At 44.9% G+C, this 23,307-nt stretch overlaps 1 protein-coding gene across 1 annotated transcript; it reads right to left on the bottom strand.

Annotated features, from left to right (window-relative positions):
- Window positions 1–3,085: 3,085 nt before the first annotated feature.
- On the bottom strand, window positions 3,086–22,176 carry LOC144108520 (uncharacterized). The gene is made up of 8 exons (XM_077641736.1): window positions 21,874–22,176; window positions 17,837–17,892; window positions 17,087–17,228; window positions 15,988–16,061; window positions 14,436–14,621; window positions 12,745–12,991; window positions 5,927–6,092; window positions 3,086–3,699 (listed from the first exon to the last, which is right to left on the bottom strand). Exons 1-8 carry the CDS (start codon window positions 21,890–21,892, stop codon window positions 3,147–3,149), a joined length of 1,443 nt encoding a protein of 480 aa, XP_077497862.1. The 5' UTR covers window positions 21,893–22,176; the 3' UTR covers window positions 3,086–3,146.
- Between the last annotated feature and the right edge of the window lie 1,131 nt (window positions 22,177–23,307).

Here is a 23,307-nt window from a genome sequence, read left to right as displayed (position 1 = left end):
TACGATTCAACAAAGGACGATCGCCCGTGAGCGCCTGAGCGTGTGTTGCTTTTTTTAGGGCGTGCTTGCTTTATTAAGGCGCAATATCTTTTCGAACGGAAGCAGCGCTGACATGCTACATGTCCCCGCTTTAAGACGGTGGCGGTTGTGCACTCAAATTCAGCCGCGCCAGCATGCCATCGTCAGAATATACTTTGTTTGGGCGAAGAGCAGGTGTTTCTTTTATGACTGCGCCAGCCGCATCTGAGACATTAGACGATGCAGCGTTGCACACAAAATCATGGATGTGCTCTTCACTGCGTAGGTGCTTGGACAGGCAGGCGCCGTTCTGTAGTTTTTGCTATCGTTCTGCAGCTGTGCGGCAGCATTGGGGTTTCGTATGCCGTGCAATCCAATGCCTCCAGTTCTATTTCGGGCTCATCACATCTGATTGTGAAAAGCCCTTTGTGCGCAACTTTCACTGCGAAGTGATTTAAACCATAGGCAGCACTTCACCACTGTGCATTAGCGAGTACTGAATTGAGGCTCCGTTCTTGCTAGGCGGTCGTAGAGAACCGCTTAAAGCACAGAGTTTGCTATCGCTGTCTCTGTGCTGTTCAGCCCGGTGTGCTTTCGGGGTGCCAAATCTAGCTGACTGAAGGAACTGCATTAAGCTTTTTCATCCTGTATGAAGGCAAATTCTGAGGAAAATTGGCGCGTGCTAGACTTATAAAAAGCTTCCTTGATAACGCTTTCTCTGATTTCACGAAAACCGTGCGGTCTTATGCAAGATTAAACCGGCATGAGTTGGTTGCTCACCGTGTAGAGCAGGCCTTTAACACATGGGAACCATTTGCGTCTGACTTGAGCCTTTGCTATCATATTGTGGGCTGCCAGCTCACAGTTGCCGGCTTCTCTCCCACTCGTTACTGCTGTGTGCATTGTTCCACATTTTAGTACTTTGTCAGCTGCTACATTTTTTACTTACCACCGCACTGCATGGGATTAGAAGAAAAAACTGCTTTAGGTGCTTGCGACATGCATTACTGTGGATCCGCTAGGTTTGTCTCGACTGCTGGAGTTTACAACTTTAATATCGTTGTTTTCTTACCTATAGGCAACTATGTAGATTTGCCATGAAAATAATTTATTTCCATCGTTCGCCACAAATGTGAATGTCCACGTGTTGGGGTGACTCAGTTGCGCCTTCCTCTTCCATTGTTTGCAATGCGGTATGCCAAAATCATGTTGTTGAAAGTAGTGCAATTCAGGTTCTTGAATGAGCTCTGCAGATGTATTTAAACTAAACTGACACCTGCGCAAGCACTGCCTATAAAGCCAATTTGAATTGGTTGTATAAATGGAGGGTGGTTGAAAAGGAAATAAGTTTTTTACCGGACGTTTAGTTATTGCAACTAGAAAACTTCTTAATTTTGATTCCCACTGCATTTACCTTAGGGCAATGTGTGGAGGATGCCATCCTGTGTTAGCGTATTTAGCGTTATAATGTAATCCTACTGTGCACAAAGAGCACCTAACAACCACATCAGACGTTTGACAACAGCAGTCTGTGTCATCACTTTCTAAGATCAGGTTGGAACAGCGGAGCCATCTTCAGTCATGCCATGGTATAGCTTTGAGTAATATAAAAGCTATCTAAAACTTATATCGGAATTTGGAGGGCCTATGATTCACCATGCACTTGTATTTCCGTTCTTCAAGAATTATTCTTCGGCATGGTGTCTAGTCTAATGGTAATCTTCAAGGGAAGTGAGCTTACTATTCCGGTTGCTTGCAGTGCAACCAGTGTTCATGTCACTCTGAGTGCTGCTTGCGCAACATTACTGTCATGTGTAAGCAGCAACATAGTGCTGTGTCATGTAAGCATTTTCGATTATTCTGTGAGCATCTGTGGCCGCAACAAAGTGTTCGTGGCGTCGTTCTCTTAAGCCAAAAAATTATTTAAATTTCTCAAGTAGGAGCTGAGCACATGGGACAAGGCTCAATAATTATGGAAATTAAGATTTAATTTAGGACGTAAGTGTTGAAATTCTTCATCGCCGTAGAATAGTTTGTTTTGGTGGTGTTACTACCCTTGATCAAAAGCCATGCAGCTTGAAAGCTGCGATACTGGCTGCCACTAATACCTGAAAAACTTATTTCAGTAATGACCAAAAAACTCGACAATGACCAAGGTACTAATTGCAACAAAAGTCTAGTCATTTACATGTTGCTTATAAAGGTCAATGGCAGGCTAGGCCGTGCAGCCTGCGACTTACCTCAGGGTTCATAAATCTAATATTTTTGTTTAAAACAGAATTCATAATTCATAATTTGTTTAAAACAGAATTTAAACAAATTATGCACAAATTTTTGCTGCAACTGATCACTTCTCGTGAGTAATGCTTCCCCTCTATAAAGCGTCCCATTAGACTTAATTTTATATTGCCGTGGATCTTTTCGCTGTTTTCTCCCTGGCACTTAGAGCCCGCCAGCGCGCGGCTTTATCATTATGATTTGTGACGCCAGATGCGACCAGACTTATCTCCATTGATCGTGGCCAGGTGCAAATGCTTCCACACTTTCCGAGGATTGTTTTCTTGGCTTTTGGTTATTTATCTCAAAGGTTCCCTGCCTCCTTTAAATTGACCGCGGACAAGTAATGCAAGCATTCAGTCCGATGACCGTCGAGCAAGCTTGTGGTATCGCCGTCGTCGAGTCATTCAGTTCTTAGCGGGCGCGAGTGAGCCTCTTATACAGGTTCTTTTGGAAGCTTTTTCCGTTGTTTTCCTGACTGCTGGAATGTCCTAACTACATCGTGACAATTTGCATCAACCTTTGGACTTTGAAAAATAAAAATAATAAAAACTTATGTAAATGAGCGCTAAATAACCAGCAAAATAAGCTCGATGTCTTGACCCCCCACCCCCCAATCAAAAACCATTGCCGGCTTCCCTGGCAGACTCAACATATTACCTTCCCTTCGTTGTCAAGGCAGGCTGTCATCGGGTGTGATCACATTCGGGGGCCTTGTCTACGGCTTCGTCTTCTGGTCTAATGTTTGACTTCTTGCTTTGCATTTGAGGAAAGGAGACGGACAGTGAATGTGTCAAAAAGGCTATTTATGCAGTACAGAACACTACATCTCTCTACACCCTTGACGCATCTTACGCTACTGCTTTACGTGGTCGGCCTCGACGTGGCTTCAATCCTTCCTGCAGTAGTTCAAGTCCTGTAGGCTTCTGCGGTCTCGACGTTGACGCATCTTGCGTTACTGCTTTACGTGGTCGACCTCGGCCCCGCTTCTCTCCTCCTTGACGAGGCGTACCCTCCGTTGTGTTCCTCGGTCGTACCTTTGGCGCACTTCCATCTGCCCTTAAGCGTGGCCGTCCTGGGCCCCGCTTGAATACTTCTTTACCTTCCGTCGTGGCCACCGGCTTGCATGTGTGGCGGCTGAGCTTGGTGACGTCCTCGGCACCGGACCCGCACCGTGGGCAGTGCAACGGGTACTGGCGGGAGTGTATGACCTGCTCGTGCCTCCTTGCATGGACGCGTTGCCTGAACCTCTTGCCACACTGGCTGCACTCGTAGGGCTTATCACCACTGTGGATCCTCATGTGAACCTTGAGATTGTCCGGCTGGGAGAACCTCTTCTGACACACATGGCACAAGGAGTTTCGCTTGTCAACGTGGGTATGCTCGTGCCTGGCGATATCAGCCCTGCGTATATGAAGGGTAAGGATAAGCAGAATTACCACACGACTACGAATTTGTGCTCCCGATGCCTCCGTTAGTAGGCACCTTTAGCATATGTTGTACCATGTTAATCTTAGCGGTACCGTACCGTAGTACTGGGAGCCCGCGCATACAATGCACGTTCGCATATCGCACTGACGGCGCCAGATGGCACAAGGTACCCGGCAGCTGCGCCTGTGCGTGCAGCATCACGACTAAACAGCGCGTGCTGAACAGTGGTGGCGGGCTCCCGGTGATTCAGTAACGGTTACAAGGTACACAGCAGGCGAAAGGTGTCTACTTTTATGCGCACAACCCCAAAGGTTATGATTTCGCCAATGGCGTTCACACCTTCGATCTATATAGCTGCCGCAGGTGTCAGGCGAATCTTTGCCTGTTTGTGACGCAGTTCTTCCCAATGAGCGAACTTCGCCTGTTGAGGTTTAGTTCTTATGTCCTCGCTAAGGGAACCTCGGTAGACACGTACTTCAGTTGTAATGTGAGCGACTCAGCAATAAGGCTAATCAGGCTTATTGGGGAGTATCTGAGGCACCACTGCTCAGTTAAGCTCTGCAAGTACTGAAACACACACGCGCAATGTCGAACTAAATTCTTTAGCGCCCAACAAAGGTCAGCGCTTATGATGGGCTGGCCACGAGACGACCAGATTTTGCGGGCGGCTCTTACACTTGTGCCACTCCTCAAAAGTGGCCGCTGCGAAAAGCACCAGGTGGGCCGTTTCGCACCCGAGGGATTCACTCCATTCTAACACCGCAAGAGCGGCTTCAAACTACAAATTTCTATACAGCGGAGGCAGCAAATAATGGCCGTGGATATAACGAACGCTCGCTTATTACGAATGAATGTGGCGCTACCGTAAAATTGTGTATGAGAGGAATGGCGCCGCGTCTCAGACATAACGCAACTCGGTTAGGACGAACAAGGAGGCGCCTTGAACTCCACCCCGCTGTCTAAAAACTCGTGCTTCCCGTGACCGTGGATGGCTAACAGCGCCACCCATCTCCGGTGACATCGCTCTGAACAGAAATTACAGACCCCAAAAAACAACAAAAGGCAGCATTAAAACTACGAAAACTCGCCGGCGAAGTGCGCGCAGACGGGTAAGGCATACAACGCTCATAACTGCTTAAGGTTGTGCCGGCGGGGGAAAGCCTCTAAAGTGCAAGTGAGATTAGAGCGGGCTAGGAGATCATCCAAAGGTAGCGATTAGAGATGTTTGAATAGCTGTCACGTGGCATGCCTGGCTTGCCCAGCGGATCACGTGGCAAGCGTGACCAGCCCAATCTGCTCTCCACAATCTGCGCTGCCACCGTGAGTAGACAAAGCCCAGGCAGGCTGTCCAGTTGATACGTTCTGCGCGTACTTGCGCCAGCTTCACCGCCGCATGATCCAGGCATGGCAGACGACGGTGACGCACGTGGGCTTTGTGGCAACGTGTCGTTATTGCGCAGCTGGCCGGCACTGGTAACTTCTTTAACGCCTGCATCACTGAGCCACGAACTGATGAAGCATTCTACGCAAAGTACGAGCACTCCCAGACTGCTGGGAACATTATGAAGACCACGACAAGGAGGCGTACCTATTGCCACCTGCCTTTAACGCTTCAACCTTAATTAGTTATGTCGCATCCCTAAAGCAGATTGTTGGCGGCAATGTTCTTGGCGGGGAGCACATGACCACCGTGGACAGCTGAGAATGCACTTTGATAGAGCTTGCTTTCAAGTATCAGTCGCGCATAACTCACAAACCCACTTTTTAAAAATAAAACTGTATTTTTTTGTGATTTTAAAATTTGGGTGTATTATTAGGAGTTCACTTACTACGAACTTCGGAAACAACGAATGCAACCTGTGCGACCGCCAGGATAGTTTGGACTGTAATTCTTACCTTGCTGGAAAAAGGCGGCACTGTTTCTTGATAGAAAATGAACACAAAGCGCGCAATAAAGCGCGAAGGGACACTTTCGAGTGCACTACTGCTACAAGTGATGCTGATGACTGCGTTGTGCTCGGTCCCAAAATCGTGGCATTCAAGCATTGAATGTGTATTTGTATGGCGACTTCACGATTTGTGCTTCTTAAGGTAATTATGGCTTGAAAAGGTCGCTCGTCAGCAGAAAGGACATCTCTCCAGTTAACTAGCCACAATGGAGGAAAGCAAGAAACGGCGCCATAAAACGGGTTCAGCCTACTTGCGACTGCTCGTGTAGGTGCAGTACGTGCAGCGGTGGATTCCATGTGTGCTACGCCAGTGTTTTTGCCGGGTATGCATTTCCAAGTTGTACTGCGTAGAGAAGAGGTCACCGCACTTCTCACAGGCGAGGAACAGGCTGTGCAAGGGAATGATGTTGACGTCCTCTGAAAAAGAACCGAGCAGTGGGAGGACCGAATGAGCACATGTAAAGTAAAGAACTGCCTAGAAAATTCAGTGTTCCTAATGTGTGCCGTGGCAGAGAGGAAAAGGCCAGCAGTAGTACTTTTTCGCATCAGTTCCTTAGTGTCAATTCTGTGCATGGTAGTCCCCTTAATGCAGTAACAGAATAGTACATCATTAACCTGAATAGTATAGATACTAAACTCGCACTCATATCAATTATTCAAAAACTAGAATGGCTGATGCCTCTGGCAGAAAAAAATTTAAAGTATGTGAGAGAGCCTTAACTTCATATCTACGAAGTTCGATGAATTTGAGCAAAATTTCAGCCATCAAGAGGCTGAGATTAAAGAACTAAAAAGAGGATGACTGTGTTTGAAGAAAAAGATGGCCTGAAACAGGTAGCCCAAGCCCAGTTGGAAAAGGACATACATGATCTCGAATTCAGGAGCAGGGAGCTCAACTTTGAAGTAGATGGAATAAAAGAAGCACAAGATCGGGGCCTGAAAGCTATATTAAATAACGTGGCTGATAAAATTCGAGTGCCTCATTTGACGAAACAGGAAATTGCACACGTTCATCGACTGTCAGTCAAACGTGATAAGGCGCCAGGCATCATTGTGCGTTCCAGGAGGTAAGCGATAAGAGAAAACTGGATTAAATTAAGAAAAACGTTGAGGAAAGCGATCCACCAATTTTTTTGCAAGAAAATTTAATACGCCGCAACAGAGAACATCTTCAAGCAACGTAAGACTGCGCCAAAGATAAAGGCTATAAGTTTAATTTGTATGTCAACGGAAAGGTTTTCGGTAGGAAAAGTGAGGGAATGAGTGCCATTCATGTGAGGGGAAATGGCGATTTCGATCAGGTATAGCATTTTTGATCCTATCTTTCGTGTTTTCTACTTGAAACTTAACCAAAATGCAGGACAAGAGTTATTATTTGCCCAGCGACCTGAACCGCACTGCTTCGTATCTTCCGCCGACATCGCTTAAAGCTGTTAACATGAATGGAGGCTGTGTAAAAAACAAGGCAATGTCTTTTGATGAATTCTTTGGTGAATTTTCGGTTCCTTTTCCCCTGATCATGCTCAGTGAAACATGGAGCACAAATGATTCTGACCTTTTTAGGATGACCAAATATACAACTTGCTACTTCAACCGTTCTCGTATCCGTGGGGGTGAAGTAGCCTTATTGGTGTCTAATGACATTGAATGCAACAAACTGGACTCGTATAGTCTACTTACTGATGATTTTGAGGTCCTATCTGTCTCTATCGACGGGTTCGTGTTTTCGGTTTGCTATCGTCCTCCGAAGGGGAAATGTGGTTATATTTTTGGAATTGTACGACTGCATTTTTTCTTTTTAACAGATGGCAAATACACTCTAATAGCTGAAGGGGATTTTAATATTGATATGTTGAGGAACAATTCTTTGGTTAAACACTTTGACTTTGTCTTGGCTTCGAATGGCTTCATTAACCTTGTAACCACTCCAACTAGGATTACACAAGAAAACGAGTCCCTTCTCGATCTGCTCATTACTAACTCCTCTCAACCAATATCTGACTCAGGTGTAATATCATGTGCACTCAGTGACCATCTTCCAATATTTGTATGTATGTAAAGGACTGGACCTGTGAAGTGCCGAAAAGAAAAAGCCACGTATCAATATATAACCAATCCAACACTCAATTTACTTTATAGTTCACTGGCACAAGTTAAGTAGGATAGCACTGACACTACCAGTGACGTAAATGAGGCTTACAATAAGTTTATTTAAATCATTACGCAACTATACCATTCTTGCTTCCCATTAAAAGTACCCGAAAAAAAACACTTAAAACTCGCTATCCCTGGATAGCATCTGAGTTACACCATGAAATTAAACTGAAAGAAAAGCTCTACGTGATCTTTCTACACACACATCGAGCAGATGACCTAAGTAAGTTTAAGAAATACAGGAATAAGTTAATAAAAAAGCTACGTCTTGCACGCACAGAATAGTACACGACATTTCTCGAAGTTAAAAATGGTTGCCACCATATGCTGTGGTCAAGAGTAAATTGCTTAATAAGGCGCGAGCAACCGCACCCTGCCCCATTGACATTAAGGCTTGATGATAAAGACATATCTGGAATAGAGCTAGGAGATGCCTTTAACAACTTTTTAAAACCTGTTCGCATACCAACTTATCACATGAATCCATTAGCTACGTTAGTTCCTACAAAAATAATACAATATTTTTGAACCCGCTTACGGCAGAAGATGTTATATCAGTCATAAAGAAGCTTAATAAGAGCCATGCCTGTGACATTGATGGCATTCAAGTCACGCCCATGAAGCATGTTGTAGCAGTTATTGCAACTGTTCTTGGGAATATATTTAATTTATGCTTTACTTCTGGCATATTTCCCGACAAAATGCCAATAGCCAAAGTAATGGTTGTGAATGAGAAAGGTTCCCTTAACGATTTCGGAAATAATAGACCAGTATCTATACTCCCTATCTTTTCAAAGGCTCTAGAAAAAGTCCTGGATACTAGGTTGTCTCATTTCATTTTCAAGCGTAACCTTTGGTCACCAAATCATTTTATATTTTGTAAAAATAAATCAAACAAATTAGCGCTACTCGAGCAAAAGGAATATATACTAACTTGTTTTAAAAGAAGGCCTTTGTTATCGGTGTTTTCGTAGACTTTTCGAAGGCATTTCATCTAGTAAACCACTGTATACTCCTAAAAAACTTAGTGTGTTATGGTTTTCGAGGACAGACCCAGATGCTTCTGAAATCATACCACACAGAAAACAAGGTGTATGCATAGACAGAATGAAATCTGAAGCAAAATTTATTACTTCGGGTGTCCCACAAGGCAACATATTGGGACCAGTTCTCTTTAATATGCATCTAAATGATATCTCTAACATTAACTCCGCTGCTAAATTTATTATCTACGCTAATGAAACAAGCATATTTTCTACTGGAAATGTTCTTGATCTCCTTGTTTAGGAATGCAATGGCACTATGATTGAATTAAAAAATGGCGTGAATACAAATGTATGCATATTAATGACAAGAAAACATAAGCTGTTATTTTTCGTCCCAAAAATAAAGTGCTTCCTTCTTTCATAGAGAGTAAACTAAGCTCGCGGTGCATAGATTTGGTTGAAAAATTTGAATGTCTAGGAGTAGTTTTTTCTTCCAAAATCATTTGGGGTCACCACGTGGAAGATATAGCAACGAAGCTGGCTCAACTGACTGGGGTCATAAGTCGGCTTAGATATGTTATTCCAAGAATAATAAAGTAAATCCTCTATAATTCCAATTTCTACTCCTATTTAAACTACTGCCACTTCGTGTGGGGAACATCCACGGATAGCTGTCTTCAATGTATCTATAATCTACAGAAAAAGTGCCTTTGTCTTATATACTATGTCCCCTGGGACTCGCCAAGCGGATCTTTTTCTACAAAGGGGCGTGGTAAAAATGCACAACTTGTATAAATATCGTCTAAGTATTCGATTTAAACTTGAAACACGTAGGAATGTAAACTACATATGCAGCCTTGCTAAATTGCATGCCCGAGAAACCAGCTAAACGACAAGGTATGTGAAGACTTGGGTAGTGCCGACTCCTCGCATAAATTCGAGTAAGAGAATGCCTGCAATCCACTCTTCCCTCCCTGTTAAATACATACGCGTATAAAAATTTTGACCTCTTTAGTTCGTCAAAAAAATCTTTTGGTGCTATGTATGCTGAAATTTAGGATATGTTTATTCTTTTTCTTTGGTATTGATCTGTGTTTATCAAGTGTGAAAGTTGATTCAATATTGTATAATGCTGTTTCACTTTATTTTGTAGTTTCATTATTGTATACCTGTTAATATGCTGACAAATTCCCTTTGTTTTATAAGACTTACTCTCAAGTCGCGGCTAAGCAAAAGGGTGCAGCGGCTTTTCTGCGCCTCCGCTGTCTGTACCATTTCAAGGAAGAAATGAGTTTGATTTGATTTGATCTATTAAATATTTTGCCTATTTGCAAAACAAAGGCAGCGCTATGGTACTAACCCGCACAGATACGTCAGTTGGTAATATATACATTACATATAAAAAGGCAGTGCCTTTTCTAGAAGCGCTATCGACCAGCTTTGCATCGGTACACATGCATAAAATTCAGAGCTCCTTTTCATGCGCTAAGGATATATACATGAAACGCAAGCACCCATCCCCTTTCATCCACAGTTTAATCTCCCTGTGATTAATGCAATGTGTCGGTGTTCCTTCACCTTTCGCCCAGATGCCCTTACATAAAAATGTCCGCCGTCCCTGCTGACATTCGAAGTCTTCATAATCAGGCATAATCAAATTAGCTTAGACTTGAAGAGGGAAACGACAAAGCTAGTGAAGAGGAAGTTCATTAACGAGTTAGCAGTAAGAGGGAAAATAGAAGAATTCAGGATATCGCTGTCCAACCGATATTCAGCTTTAACAGATGAAGACGATGTTAATGCACATCCATTGAGCGATAATCTGACAAGTGTCATTACGGAGTGCGCAGTAGAAGTAGGCAGTAGGACGGTTCGACAGGTTACTGGCAAGCTATCTCAGGAGACAAAAGATCTGATTAAGAAGTGCCAAACCATGAGAGGCCTAACCCTACAGACAGAATAGAACTAACAGAGCCATCGAAGTTAATAAACAAGTGCAAGGTAGCCCACATAAGGAAGTTTAATATAGAGACGATCTTTAATGCTGTAAAGAACAGAGGCAGCCTAACAGTGGTAAAAGGAAACTATAAGCATGGGTAAAAACCAGATGTGTGCATTAAGAGACAAGGAGGGCAATGACATTAGGAATATAGATAAGATAGTTGAAGTAGATGAAGAGTCGTATACAAATCTACGCAGTAGCCATAGTAACCAGAATGGTGATGAGAGAGACAGTTGCTCGCTCCAATGCGTCATCCCGCCAGTAATGAAAGAGGATGTAAACTAAGTCTTAGGAGCAATGGAAAGGGGAAAAGCAGTTGGGGAGGATCAGGTAACAGCAGATTGGTTGAAGGACGGAGGGGAGATCGAGCTAGAAAAAAACTCCACTCTGTACACGCAATGCCTTCAGACCTCAACTGCAATAGAAGCTTGGAAGAACGCAAACATTATCTTAATTCATAAGAAAGGAGATGCCACGCACTTGAAAAATTACAGACTGATTAGTTTACTCTCCGTTTCCTGCAACATATTTACTATGGTAATCGCGAATAGAGCCAGGGCAACATTAGACTTCAATCAACCAAATGATCAGGCAGTTTTTCCTAAAGAATACGCTACAACAGATCATATTCTCACTATCAATCAGATGCAAAAAAAATGTGCAGAATACAACAAACCCCTATATATAGCCTTCATTAATTACGAGAAAGAATTTGACTCAGTGGAAATCTCATCAGCCATACAGGCATTGCAGAATCTAGGTGTAAGAGAGCCTTTTATCGACATACTGGAAGCTATATATAGAAAAATGGCATTCCTCTGGGACAGTTGGTATGAATACATCTTTGGGCCAGTGTGAACTCTGGGACGCAACAACGTAGACAGACTCATTGAAACAGGGAACAGCATCGCTACCATAGTCATCCATAAAGCAAGCAAGAAAATTCCAATAAAGAAGGGTGCCAGGCAAGGAGACACAATCTCGCCAAATCTATTCCCTGCCTGTTTGCAGGAGGTATTCCAAGGCAGGAATTGGGAACTGTTGGGGATAAGAGTTCATAGAGAATACCCAAATAATTTGCGATTCCCTGATGACCTTGCCTTGCTGAGTCCTTCCGGAGGTGAACTGCAAATCATCATCAATGAGTTAGACAGGCGGAGCAGAATGGTGGGTATAAAAATTAACATGCAGAAAACCAAAGTAATGTTCAAAAGCCTAACAACCTAGCAGGAATACAGCAGTTCACTATTGGCAGCAAGGTGCTGGAAGTGGTAAAAGAATACGTCCACATTAGACAACTAATGACCGCTGATCCGGATCATGAGAGGGAAATAACAAGGATATGAATGGAGTGGAGCGCATATGGCAGGTTCTCTCATATCGTGGATGGCAGTTTACCGATATCCCTGAAGAGAAAAGTGCACAACAGCTGTATCTTAGTGGCACTCACCTACGGGACACAAACCTGGAAGCTGGAAGGACAGTGCAGCGATCCATGAAAAAAAAATGAGAGGCGTAACGTTAAGAGACCGAAAACGGGTAGAGTGAGTGAGGGGACAAACACGCGTTGATGACATCCTAGTTGAAATCAAGAGGAAGAATTGGGCTTGGGCAGGGCTTAAAATGCGAAGGCGAGATAACTGCCGGTCCTTAAGGATGACGGAGTGGATTCTACAGGAAGGCAAGCGTAGCAGTGGACGGCAGAAGGTTATGTGGGCGGGTGTGATTAAGAAGTTTGCAGGAATAAGATAAGCGCAGCTGGCAAAGGATATGAATAATTGGAGAGACATGGCACAGGCCTTTGCTCTGCAGTGGGTGTAGTCAGGCTGGTGATGATGATGATAAATCAGGCATGGTCGTAGCTTGCATACGCTATAAACCGATTATAATCTACCAGCTAATGAGTGCAGGATAAGCTTCTGCTCACCTTCTTTCAACGCCCCTCGTCCTCTTGGGTTCCCCAGCAATCTTTCGGCGAACGACGTTGAATATCCAACGAGCAGTTCTTCGCCGGGGCCGACGTTTCTTAGTGTGCGGTAGTAGATGTCTCCGTTGAAGAGCAAGGCCACGAGGTTTTGTCTGCGCTTGCTGGGTGAGTAGTTCACGTTGTTCATCCAGTGGTCGCGCTCTTGTTGGCGGCCGTCTACCACGAAGAACTTTACACATCGGTGCACCTGCGCAACGAAACGGTTTCACCGTCTGAACGCTCAAGTCAAACTTTTTCGCTACCGTACTCACGTGAAACAACAGACGCAAAAAAAACGTGGCGTAAATTTTAAGTGTCCGGAAGGGGCCAGCATTTCGTGTTCTAATCTGATACCTCGGTCACATGGGCATATCGAGGGCCCTCGAACCGACCAGTCTCTCCACTCCAAGGCCACAGCGCTGTTGCATGGACGGTTTCTGTGGCCATCGGGACACGGTAAGCGTACCGTGTACCCTGTTGCCATTACCGAAGTACCAGAAGCCCGCCCACCGCCTGCGAGTACGCGCTGATTGGCTCGGATGCTACAGCATGTGCACAGCCTGCCGGGCACCTGGCGCCATTTGGCGCCGTCAGGGTGATTTCGCATGCACATTGGCTGCTTGCCAGCTCCCGGTACGAGTCAACAGAGCAGCATAGAACACTGGAGATTTCGAGGGCCTCCCATCAATGGCCGTAGTCAGTCTCGGACGCGATCGCTCGCACCAACGCGTAGGAAAATAAAACCAGGGCAGTATCTTTTCTGAAAATATTGAACAGAAAAATATAGTACCTATTTTGATGATGATGGTGATGGTAACTTTTTTTATCCCGCATAGGCTTCTGAGGCCAATGAGCGCCATGTGACAAGGTATTTTTGTCTGCTGACAACTTATTATGAGGGAAAAAAAGGACAGCCCGGGATACCAACACTGCGGCGCGCGTAGTGCCAGTGTCAGCGATATAAACCAACCAGCTTCCTTTATATTCCATGAATGGTATTGAATTCAGCTTGTCCAAGATATTGAAGCTCATTTAAAGAATAATTATATTCCTGTTTCAAATAAATATTTTGTTTTAACCCTTTAGCTTAGCCTTCAGGTTACGTTAAAGCTTCCAGCTTGACCTGTGAGTGCGACTCTTGTACGGTGTGACTCTGGTATGAAAATAAAAAGGCCTCTAATAATGGATCTGGTGACTCAGCGATGTCGCATGGTTCTGCCTCATGTTTTTGCATGGTTTTGCCTCATGCCAAAGAAGTTTGGCGAAATGGCGAGGCACTAACTACCCTAGGTGAGCTTCGTTGCACATTTTGTTTTTGTTTTTCCTCTAACTTTATAATAACGATGCCTCTCTCTGCAGCCGTACAGTATTATACAATAGCGTTGGAAAGTGCGCATGTTCATTGAATTCTCGATAAGTGGTATAGAACTGCAATCATCCGCTGCACTCCTTTGCTCTCAAACAACAATTGCACGTATTCCAGCATAAAATGGCCCAACAAAAAAACTAACCTCGAATGCACTTGAACGTATGTGAGAGAGTAATAACGCAAGCAGCATAGTGCAATAACAGCCCAACTGTTTTGACCTTTGTCTATAAGACCCTTTACAACCCGAGTCTGAGTGTTCTACGTATTGGCCGGACATGCTTACCGGCCAGGTGCAGCCACCACTTTCGATGCAGTCCACCTTGACTCCGTGATACGGGCCGAAGTGCAGTCCTTCGGGCAGCGCCTTCAACGTGAACACTCCCACCGGGACACCCTTGACTGTGGACTTTCCAGACGCCAGGAACTCGAACATGTTCTTACTGACGAGACTGGCGTCTTTCGATATCACCTGCGTATATTATTTAGCCGTGTTCACCAGGCACTGTACTTCATACTGGGCGTTCGCATATACATTAAATTTGGTGCGCTAGATGTTAGTGCTAGGATTGCAGTGTTTTGTGCCACAATCGCGGTCGTCATCCAGGAGCGTGTTTGCGATTAAGTAACCGGTAGCCCCCTCCCCATGAAAGAAATGTGCGCGAGAAAATGAATTGACTCGTGCAACCCGCCAGAACAGTAATGTAGGCGTTTGTGAAGTGTAGTGTAGATAGAAGCGGTTGAAGCTTGTGCCCTCCAAAAATGTTTGAATCCTTGTATACGGCGTGATTAATATGTTATATATCACATAAATGGGCGGGCACTATGAGTTGGCGGATGAATTGGCACGCACATGAGATGATGCATTTTTGGACAGAATGTCGCGTTCAAGCAGGTATCGCCATATGTTTGAAATATAATCGGTGCTTTTATTTTTCAAGACTAATCTGATTTCCGTCATGCATGTCACGAAAAAGCAATAAAATGCAGTCGTACCTCCTTACAGAGAAACTGTTTTAAAAAAATAACGGATATAACGAATTAATGAGGATTCCCGCTGGAAGTTCGGTCAACACGGGCTATACGAAACTATGGCTATAACAAAGTAACCGCCGGGCCCCTTCAACTTAGTGACAATGAGGTTCAACTGTATGCCTTAAGAAAAACTCTTCCTACCGTGAGAAAAGGAGTCAGAGGTGGTCGTGACAGCCATCGCGCGATTATCACCCCATTAATGGTGCCGAAAGGAAACATTTCCCTGCTATTGTCAGTGCTGAATTCAGTGCAATCAAGCACAGTGAGCACGAAGCCGCAGAAGAACATTATAGAATTCTGCCAGGTGAACTATATACAGTACGCATAGACAGTCTGGCCAGTTAGAATGGGGAAAAGATTGAAACTATGGGTACGCCTTAACCTTTTACAAAGCTTTAAAGCCACAGGTTGTACTGTGAGTTCTTCGCGTGTTTGCATCAGTTTCTTTGAAATTATCAGTCCATCAACCGCCACATTCGAACTGTTAGCTGCAGCAGCAGTGCTCGACGCATGGTGGGTACATTGCGATAACGTCTTCAAGTCGCGTGACCTCTCTCAGCCAATCAACGAATTTCATTGCATCTATGATGGATTGTACTCCTTATGTAAATAATAATGTTGTATTATTGATATTGGACCGCTTATATGCTTCATTTAACGAATGCCGTCAACAGCCGTAGGATGCCAGTGCTTTACAGCTTGGTTAGTTCAATCTGGGCCGCGATTGCGCTTTTAAAAGTAGAGAGCACCTGTCAAAACTGTCCATGAGAGGTATTATAAACATCTGTGTTTGCTTCACATACCTCGCACTTCACGTCAGCCAATGCTGTGTCGCTGGTGGAGTCAGCAGGTGCAACCCCTCCGCTTCCGTCATAACCTAGAAGACATGATGTGAGGCATATTTTTAGATGATTAAAGATCACAGCAGCTTCGTTGGTAAATGACTTATCGTGGCAGTAAAAAGGCCAGATATCTACAAAAAGTAAATACTGTTGAAATCACACAACTGCATTACTAAAGCGGCGGCAAATAAATATGCACCTCGAAAATCCTGAAGTTCACTATACGCAGCGAAATTTTACAGGATGCGAGTCTGAGGAGAACAATGTTTTGGTGAAGGTGCGTGAACTAAACGCAAGACTGAAGTTGTACGAAACGTATATACAGCCGGCCCTAAAAGTTTTCGGCATGCGTGTTCTCGGAAAAAAAAATTACCGTTGCGCCGCCTCACGACTCAGCCACCCAGTATTAGCTAATGACGCATGTTGGTTTCCACACACATTCAGACATTTCACGCATTTAGTGTACGTCACTAGATCCAAATAAATTTTTCCCGCATAGTCATAGCCCGTAACCTGGCACCTTTTGTGGCCGATAGAACTAGAACTTGCTCCATCCGCTGATACGAGCCGAATAAACAGCAAGGCATGCTTCAAAAGTACTGTTTTTTTTAAACAGATGCATCCTGTAAACGTCTGCCGCTGATATTACAGTGTTGTAAACACATACCAGAAACACTATTCATACTGAAAGCAACCTTCCATCGCTTTGCAGAGAAAAGTGAGTATCCCGCCCCCGACCCCACCCACACTACAAGTGTGTGTGTCATCGCGGCACCGGCAAAGAACGTCGGTCACGTGATGTGCGGTCGCCGCTACATTGGGAAGGAAATCCCTCTGACGCGAATACGTCACAGAGGACATCCTGCATCCGTTTCCACAGGAGTGGCGTGAGTAAAGGAACGAACACTGCTTCCCAATTACGTATTGTAGATCAGCGAGGCAAGCACATAGAGGTCTTTGCATATTCTTTCGTCTAATTACTGCGGTATCAATAACTATATGCACTCATCCATGCAGGCCTCTGTTCTAATCTCATGTCAATCGCCAGTCGTAAACGTACGTTTTTCATCACGCTGCTGTTCCCGTGAGGCCGGCTCTTCGGTCTGATCCGGACTGCCGCTCCCAGGAGCCTCCCAGTGGTCCTGAAGCATATATTCGGGCGCAGGCGCGCATTCACTCTGCCTCTCCTGCTGTGAGATGACCTGCGGATATATTGATTGTTAAAGTGAGGTCTCACATTATATGAAAAAAACTGCGATCATAAACTGTTTTTCGCTCAAAAATGCTTTTCTCCAGAATTTCTGAGTATACGAATAATTTTTTAAACCTGTCTTTGAAAAAAAAATAGTAAGTACGGCGTTTCTGTTTGAACATGGTGCCAAATATTCGAAAAATACTCGGAAACCTAAGAGCGCTGTCGATTCGTTTGGAAGCATTTTGAACATGTACTACTTAATTCGCTCTGCGAATCGAATACGAGTGCATCCGGTCAGCTATCTAAAGATATCTGATATTCGCTCCCCTCTACTGATCAGAAATGTTCGATGCACTGAGGCCGCACTAAGCAATGCTAATTGCAGCTATATAGTGGGGAAATTTTAGATAATAATGCCAGTTGTAAATTTACCGCGCTCGGTTCATGACGTGCGCCAACATAGCCGGCATGACCGTGTATAAGCGGTCACTGTATCTCACAAAACAGTTTCTTTATATCAGTTATTTTACCCGCCAACAAACTAATAATTTATGGACTTCATGTTAATAAGAGCAGTGCATGGATTTCCATAAAAGAGTGCAATGTGGCCCTCACCTGCGTGGCCTTCGATCCGACAATAGGTGGCAATTGTTCGCCTGTAACATACAGTCCTGGAACAAAGTAACAGTGCAGATGAGTCCGGAGCGTTGCAGACAGCGGATCGGACTTTCTTAACAAGATATACAATGTTTCCACCTGCGCAATAAACTTGTCGCCAGCCACGCGAGAAGTACTTCGCTCCAACTCCACTCGGCCTCGGCCAGCCCAATAATTTTTTTACAATCGGAAACGGGACTTCAGAACAAAAGAGGTCAAACCCAGTTGCCGGTACCTTGAGGTGGCGGTGGTAGTGTTTTTTTAAAAAATCAAAATCAAAAGGAAAGAAAAGATTTTTGCTAGCCCTGGCATCTTCTATCACTATGGAGGCGTCTGATCCGGGGCAGCGAAAATAAATGACAGCAGGCAGAATGTAGAAATGAAATTAAAGCGCTGAGGGGACAGAAATAACATTTGGGTTGCTTTACGTACCTTTAGGTTTGCAAATAATTTCATCAACATGAATTTTTATCTCTAAGCTACTGCTATTTCCAACGCATTAAGGGAAGCGCTAGAGATGCTACATGCGCAGAGTTTCTCGATATTAGACAAAAAGCTAAAATCTACCATAGAAAGACGCAGAAATGCCGGAAACATGAGCTTTCTTATTTGGCTTGGCAATTGTTCGGCATGGATTCAGCTGCAACGACAACACCTTTCTCCGGGCTTAACCTCGCATAGGGCTATCAAAGGTTCCACACGAGTCTGGCACCTGAATGGCACTTGCATTAAATTGATGGAAGTGAAAAATTGCACGTTTGTAGTAATCTAATCTGCGTACAGCGGTCAGCATTTCGGAAATGCCTCCACATGTATACCGCATCCGAGGCAGAATACACGATTTCGGCCGAACACTAGTGAAGGCAGATTAGAAACCTCGACTTCCGGCATTCTCTACGTGGATGAAGCACTGCTCAAGTAACTCGCGCAGACAGTGCTGTGACTTCCCAATGTGGCTATCAATGCGGAACTCTAGAGCGTCATGTATATTATACTGCGAAACATATCGTCTCCCGTTTGAGCTCAAGTCCTTTGCTTTCGTGTACATTTTTGTCAACTTGTACCATCAGTATCGTGTGCAAACGGACGAAACTTTGTTCATTCAAAGCAGCTCATAAGGGTAAGAGTCTGCTTTCCTGATTTAAAACGCAGCATTTTAAGGTAACCTGCCCGACTCGCCGAGAGGGTGCAATAAAATCAATGCGCGCTCTTTGTTCCTATGCTTGCCGCAGCTCTTTTTGCCGGTTTTGTGCATTCGGTGTTTCAAAGCTATCAAATATTGAATACAATGCTGAAAAAAACACAAATTTCTTCTAGAGTGAAGGACAGGCGTTTGATCCACTGTCCTTGTATTGCGGTCTCTTACAAAATGTCTAGTGTATTCAGTGGCTAGTTGCGAAATAAGAGGAGCCAAGGGGACCACAACACGTTTCCGTTAGTCATCAGAATATTTGCGTGCTTATTGTACAATCCAGCATGCCAAGGTTTTTCTCTTTTACCTCCGCCTTAAGGCAGAGATTAAGTATACTCCGATTTAGGGTGTCTCCTGATGTGTCGCTGTCCACCCCAATAACGAGGGCTACAAAGCACACCTGATCGTAACAGAGCATGTTCATCGCCAGGAGAAGGTATTGTAGTTTTGGAGCATTCGACCCTGATGACGCAATGGAAAGATGGACACACAATTATATCAACCTGCTCCCGAGAATCACATGTAACATTATCTGACACTCAGTAATTCTAGAACGAATCCGTAAATATCGTCACAACCGCACATCTCTTTCCTTTCTTTGCCAGCCAGTCAGAAGACGACGAAGTGCTCATTTTCACAGCAGGCAGCGCAAAAAGTTTTCATGATACTAAGCTGTTTGAGTTCGGCGAACAAATCTTGAGTTGTTAATGAAGCATTCCCCGCAAGTGTTACTGCATTTTTACTTTTTTGGATGCTAAAACACACTTCAACGAAATGCTGAATAACTCAGTGAGCCGCGGCTGCCAGAACACAGTCGGTGCGCGGATGGGTATCAGCTGCATTATGCTCGGCTGCATCAGCTGTCTCAGCTGCACCAGGAAGCGCGGCTGTCTCAGCTGCATCATGCTCGACATACAGTACCTCGGCCTCGCCTCAGCGCTTTTCATTTGTTTCTTGGGCTGATTCGGATAGCATGCTGAATGCCGAAACCCCAGGTGAGGACAGACTAAGCAAGGTCACATGACAAGCTGCACACGCCTATAGATTCATTCAGGTAATTTGTCGTCAACAGCCCGCCTGTAAAGTTGCAGTCAGCATCGACTGGCGCAACCTAAGTCACCAAAAGCAGAACAAAAAAATAAAAATCGCGGACATAAAACCTACAACGCTTTTGGATGTGTCATTATTCGCTGCACGCATGGTGGCCTAAGGAACCTTTATTATGCTCGGCGCTGTTCCCAAGAGGAATTGATGAGGCCTTTTCGGGATACGCCTGGTCCGGCTATTTGGGCGATCTCCATATCAACGCGAACCGGAAGATTACTCAGCGAGGATTTCGAAGTTGTCATGCTGCCGACAATAATAAATTATGATTCACCTATTATGGGGTGCGCGACATGCTTGAAAATTGCGGTTCCCACGACCGAACCTGCCAGGTTTAATTCACGCCACAAGTAGCCTCGGTTGCTTTGTGTTCAGCGCGCCTTCGCTCTCCCGCGCTATACCTCTGGGAACATTCGTTAAATGAAGTTTAAGTTCATCGTAAGCATCCTACCGTGGCTATTGCTGCGCTTAATGCAGCCAAATTCCACGAACACGCATATACTGAAATCCCTCCACTGATGTCTATGGAAGCTATGTACTGGCATTGCAAACGCAGAAAGATATGCAGGAAAAAAAACGGCAGGCGCCGCTATGGGTCACATTCTATAGGTAATGGCGCATAGTAAGGACGTGCGTGGTATCTGTACCAACGACTGTTACCACTTATTCCAGTTTTGGTCATCTCTAACAAGAAGAAATCTTCACGCGGTTTGTGCACCTTAAAAGACGCCGCTTGGTTCCACCGATTGTCCACACAACAAACCACTTGTCGCAGATCGGGCTGTGAGCTCACTGTATACACACCTGATGCTGTATACTGTGCGCCGGGAGATGCATTTGAGCATCCCAGCCATCTTAGGGCGGGTTCCTCACGACAGCTTTGACGGAAAGAATGAAAATATTTCCCGACAACAATAGAAAGAAAGGTTCGAGAGGACAGACAAAGCCCCGCACGCAGTGCTTCTTTCAATGACTGCCGTCTGAATAACAGCTCGTATATAGTTCTTAACCCGCGCATCTCTTCCGGTAAAAAAAAAATATTGCTGCTGGTTTAGCTCTGGTTAACCCTGGGTGAGAACAAAAAGCTCCATCTCCCTGGTTACGTTTGTGGTCGAGGAACTGGTGGTCCCCACGGCAGGCGCCCCGTCGCATACGCCTAGTTTTTGGCTAAACGCATAAAAGTTCACAGGTTCTTTATGCAGAACAAACTTTTATTCCCTGCGGTTGAGATTCCAGACCCCGCTTTCCGGCTTCGCTCGTTCAAGTTGTGTGACGTCACGCAGGGAGTAGGCAGCACACCTTGGATGCCTCCTTTCCTCTTCTCCTCAACGCGGTGACGGAGCGAACATCTGCCGCTGTCTACGGCAGGACTGACATCGATCACACCCAGCGTTCCGCTGAACGCATCAAAGTGCACCTGTGTTTTATCAGAACACACTTTCATGACCTGCGCCTGCGATGCGGGTAGACGCTTTCCCGCTTTCCCGCGTGACCAAAGGTCAAAGTCGAGATAGATGGTGCAACAGCCCCTAGTGTCCCCTGCTGTAGCTGACGTCATGTGTCAAATCTGACTACCACCACTTATGCTCATGGTTTGACCTCTAGCTACAATCAAGGTCAAGCTTGCGTCCCAGCTGATGGCTGGAAAAGCTGGTGCAGTGAAGCTCTTAGCTAAAAAAAAAAACACGCACATACTCACCTTCCTCGACGCGCCACATTTCTCGCGAGGTTGTTTCTACTGCAGGATAGGGTCTTGCATTCCCAGGACTGACATGCGGGACCAGAGATGTAGAGGATGGAATGGCAGGCACTCTGCAGCTCTGGTTCCTCACTGCAGCTCCAGGCACCTGAAATTAACAGGTGTGCATAGAATGGGGGCGTTGTTAGTGCCCGAGCTGAAAGGTGATCGTGTACACGGCGGTGCGTTGCCATAAGAGGAGTGGGTTTAGCATCACAAACAAAGCTTCAGAAAGTTATCTGACGACGTGCGTGTTCCCAAGCTTTCCGGAGCACACGGGTTAAGACCCTTAACTACCAACGAGTTCCGAGTGGGGCGTCGAACTAGGCCTTTGGTCTCTTCTGAAATCAGGGAGCGAAAAATAATTGTGTGCGGGTCTGGAGGCTTTAAAATAATGAAACAGCCTGCTGTTTCCATCGTCTAAATCAAGGTGAGTTTAAAGCTTCAAGGCATCATTTGTCTCCCGCAAATCACGCTTAAAATATTCTCACACGCATCCTATGTAAATTTTATTTGTAAGGAAAGGTGGTAAGTAGCGAAAATTGTCAATAGCTCTTTCGTCTGAACATCTTTTTTTATACCATACACAGCGTAAATGCTCCAGGAGCTGGTAAAACATCAGATAGATTAGTCTCGCTTCATTCAATTCAAAGCCCTTTCTCAATAAAATTTTCTTTATCTAGTCTTGGGAGAATCGCGATGCCACCTTAACACGGAATTTAAGAACCGAGTATTCGCCGATTAATAACGTTCGGTGCCAAAGAGAGCACCCTGATTCTTCCATCCCCATCCTGCATTTTCCAACTTCCCCGCAACCCCACGTTAACCTGAAACATATCCTTTATTCCTGCCATTTAGCAGTTGAATCTCCTTTAATGCGCACTCCACACCCCCATTCAAGTGCGCCTGGCTGACATCTGACCAGCTGAGAAACAAGCTGGCCTTGGTGACTCTAGCGCAGCATGTACTCGACGCTTAGTGCTCAAATATGTGTAGCGCAAAACAGAATATAGTCGCAACACACGTATGTCATGCAATCTTTCTTCCCTATGTTTCCATTAAAAGAATTGGCTTGTTTTGAGTGGAACATGAACCGTATAAATAACCGCTTATAAACATCATTTTAAAGAGTGTACAATCCCTCACAGTATAAAGAGAGAGTGAGGAACAGAGGGCCAACAAAGTGACTGATGCTTGGGCATATATAGCACGTTTTAAAAAACTAATGAGTCACAACCACGCCTTGATTGTGGTGTGCTTGCCGTATCATTCGCATGTCGAAGTCTCCTAGCCTGCAATCGAATATTCTACAAAACACCACCCTCCCTGTTAGAGTCTTCGCATCCAATGTAAGGCGCTTGGGCCCCCACAGCTTTGTCTGGAGAGCAAGCTGTC

The sequence above is a fragment of the Amblyomma americanum genome, chromosome 10 (genome assembly GCF_052857255.1).
Source record: "Amblyomma americanum isolate KBUSLIRL-KWMA chromosome 10, ASM5285725v1, whole genome shotgun sequence".
NCBI classification, from domain to species: domain Eukaryota; kingdom Metazoa; phylum Arthropoda; class Arachnida; order Ixodida; family Ixodidae; genus Amblyomma; species Amblyomma americanum.
Note: the sequence above shows the minus strand (reverse complement) of the source record. Positions and strands in the feature narration are given on the sequence as shown.

Coding starts and splice junctions, on each gene's coding strand:
- LOC144108520 (XM_077641736.1), bottom strand. Junction 17,229..17,836: donor TCGGATCGAAGGCCACGCAG/GTGAGGGCCACA, acceptor ATATATCCGCAG/GTCATCTCACAGCAGGAGAG. Junction 16,062..17,086: donor ACAGCAGCGTGATGAAAAAC/GTACGTTTACGA, acceptor CATGTCTTCTAG/GTTATGACGGAAGCGGAGGG.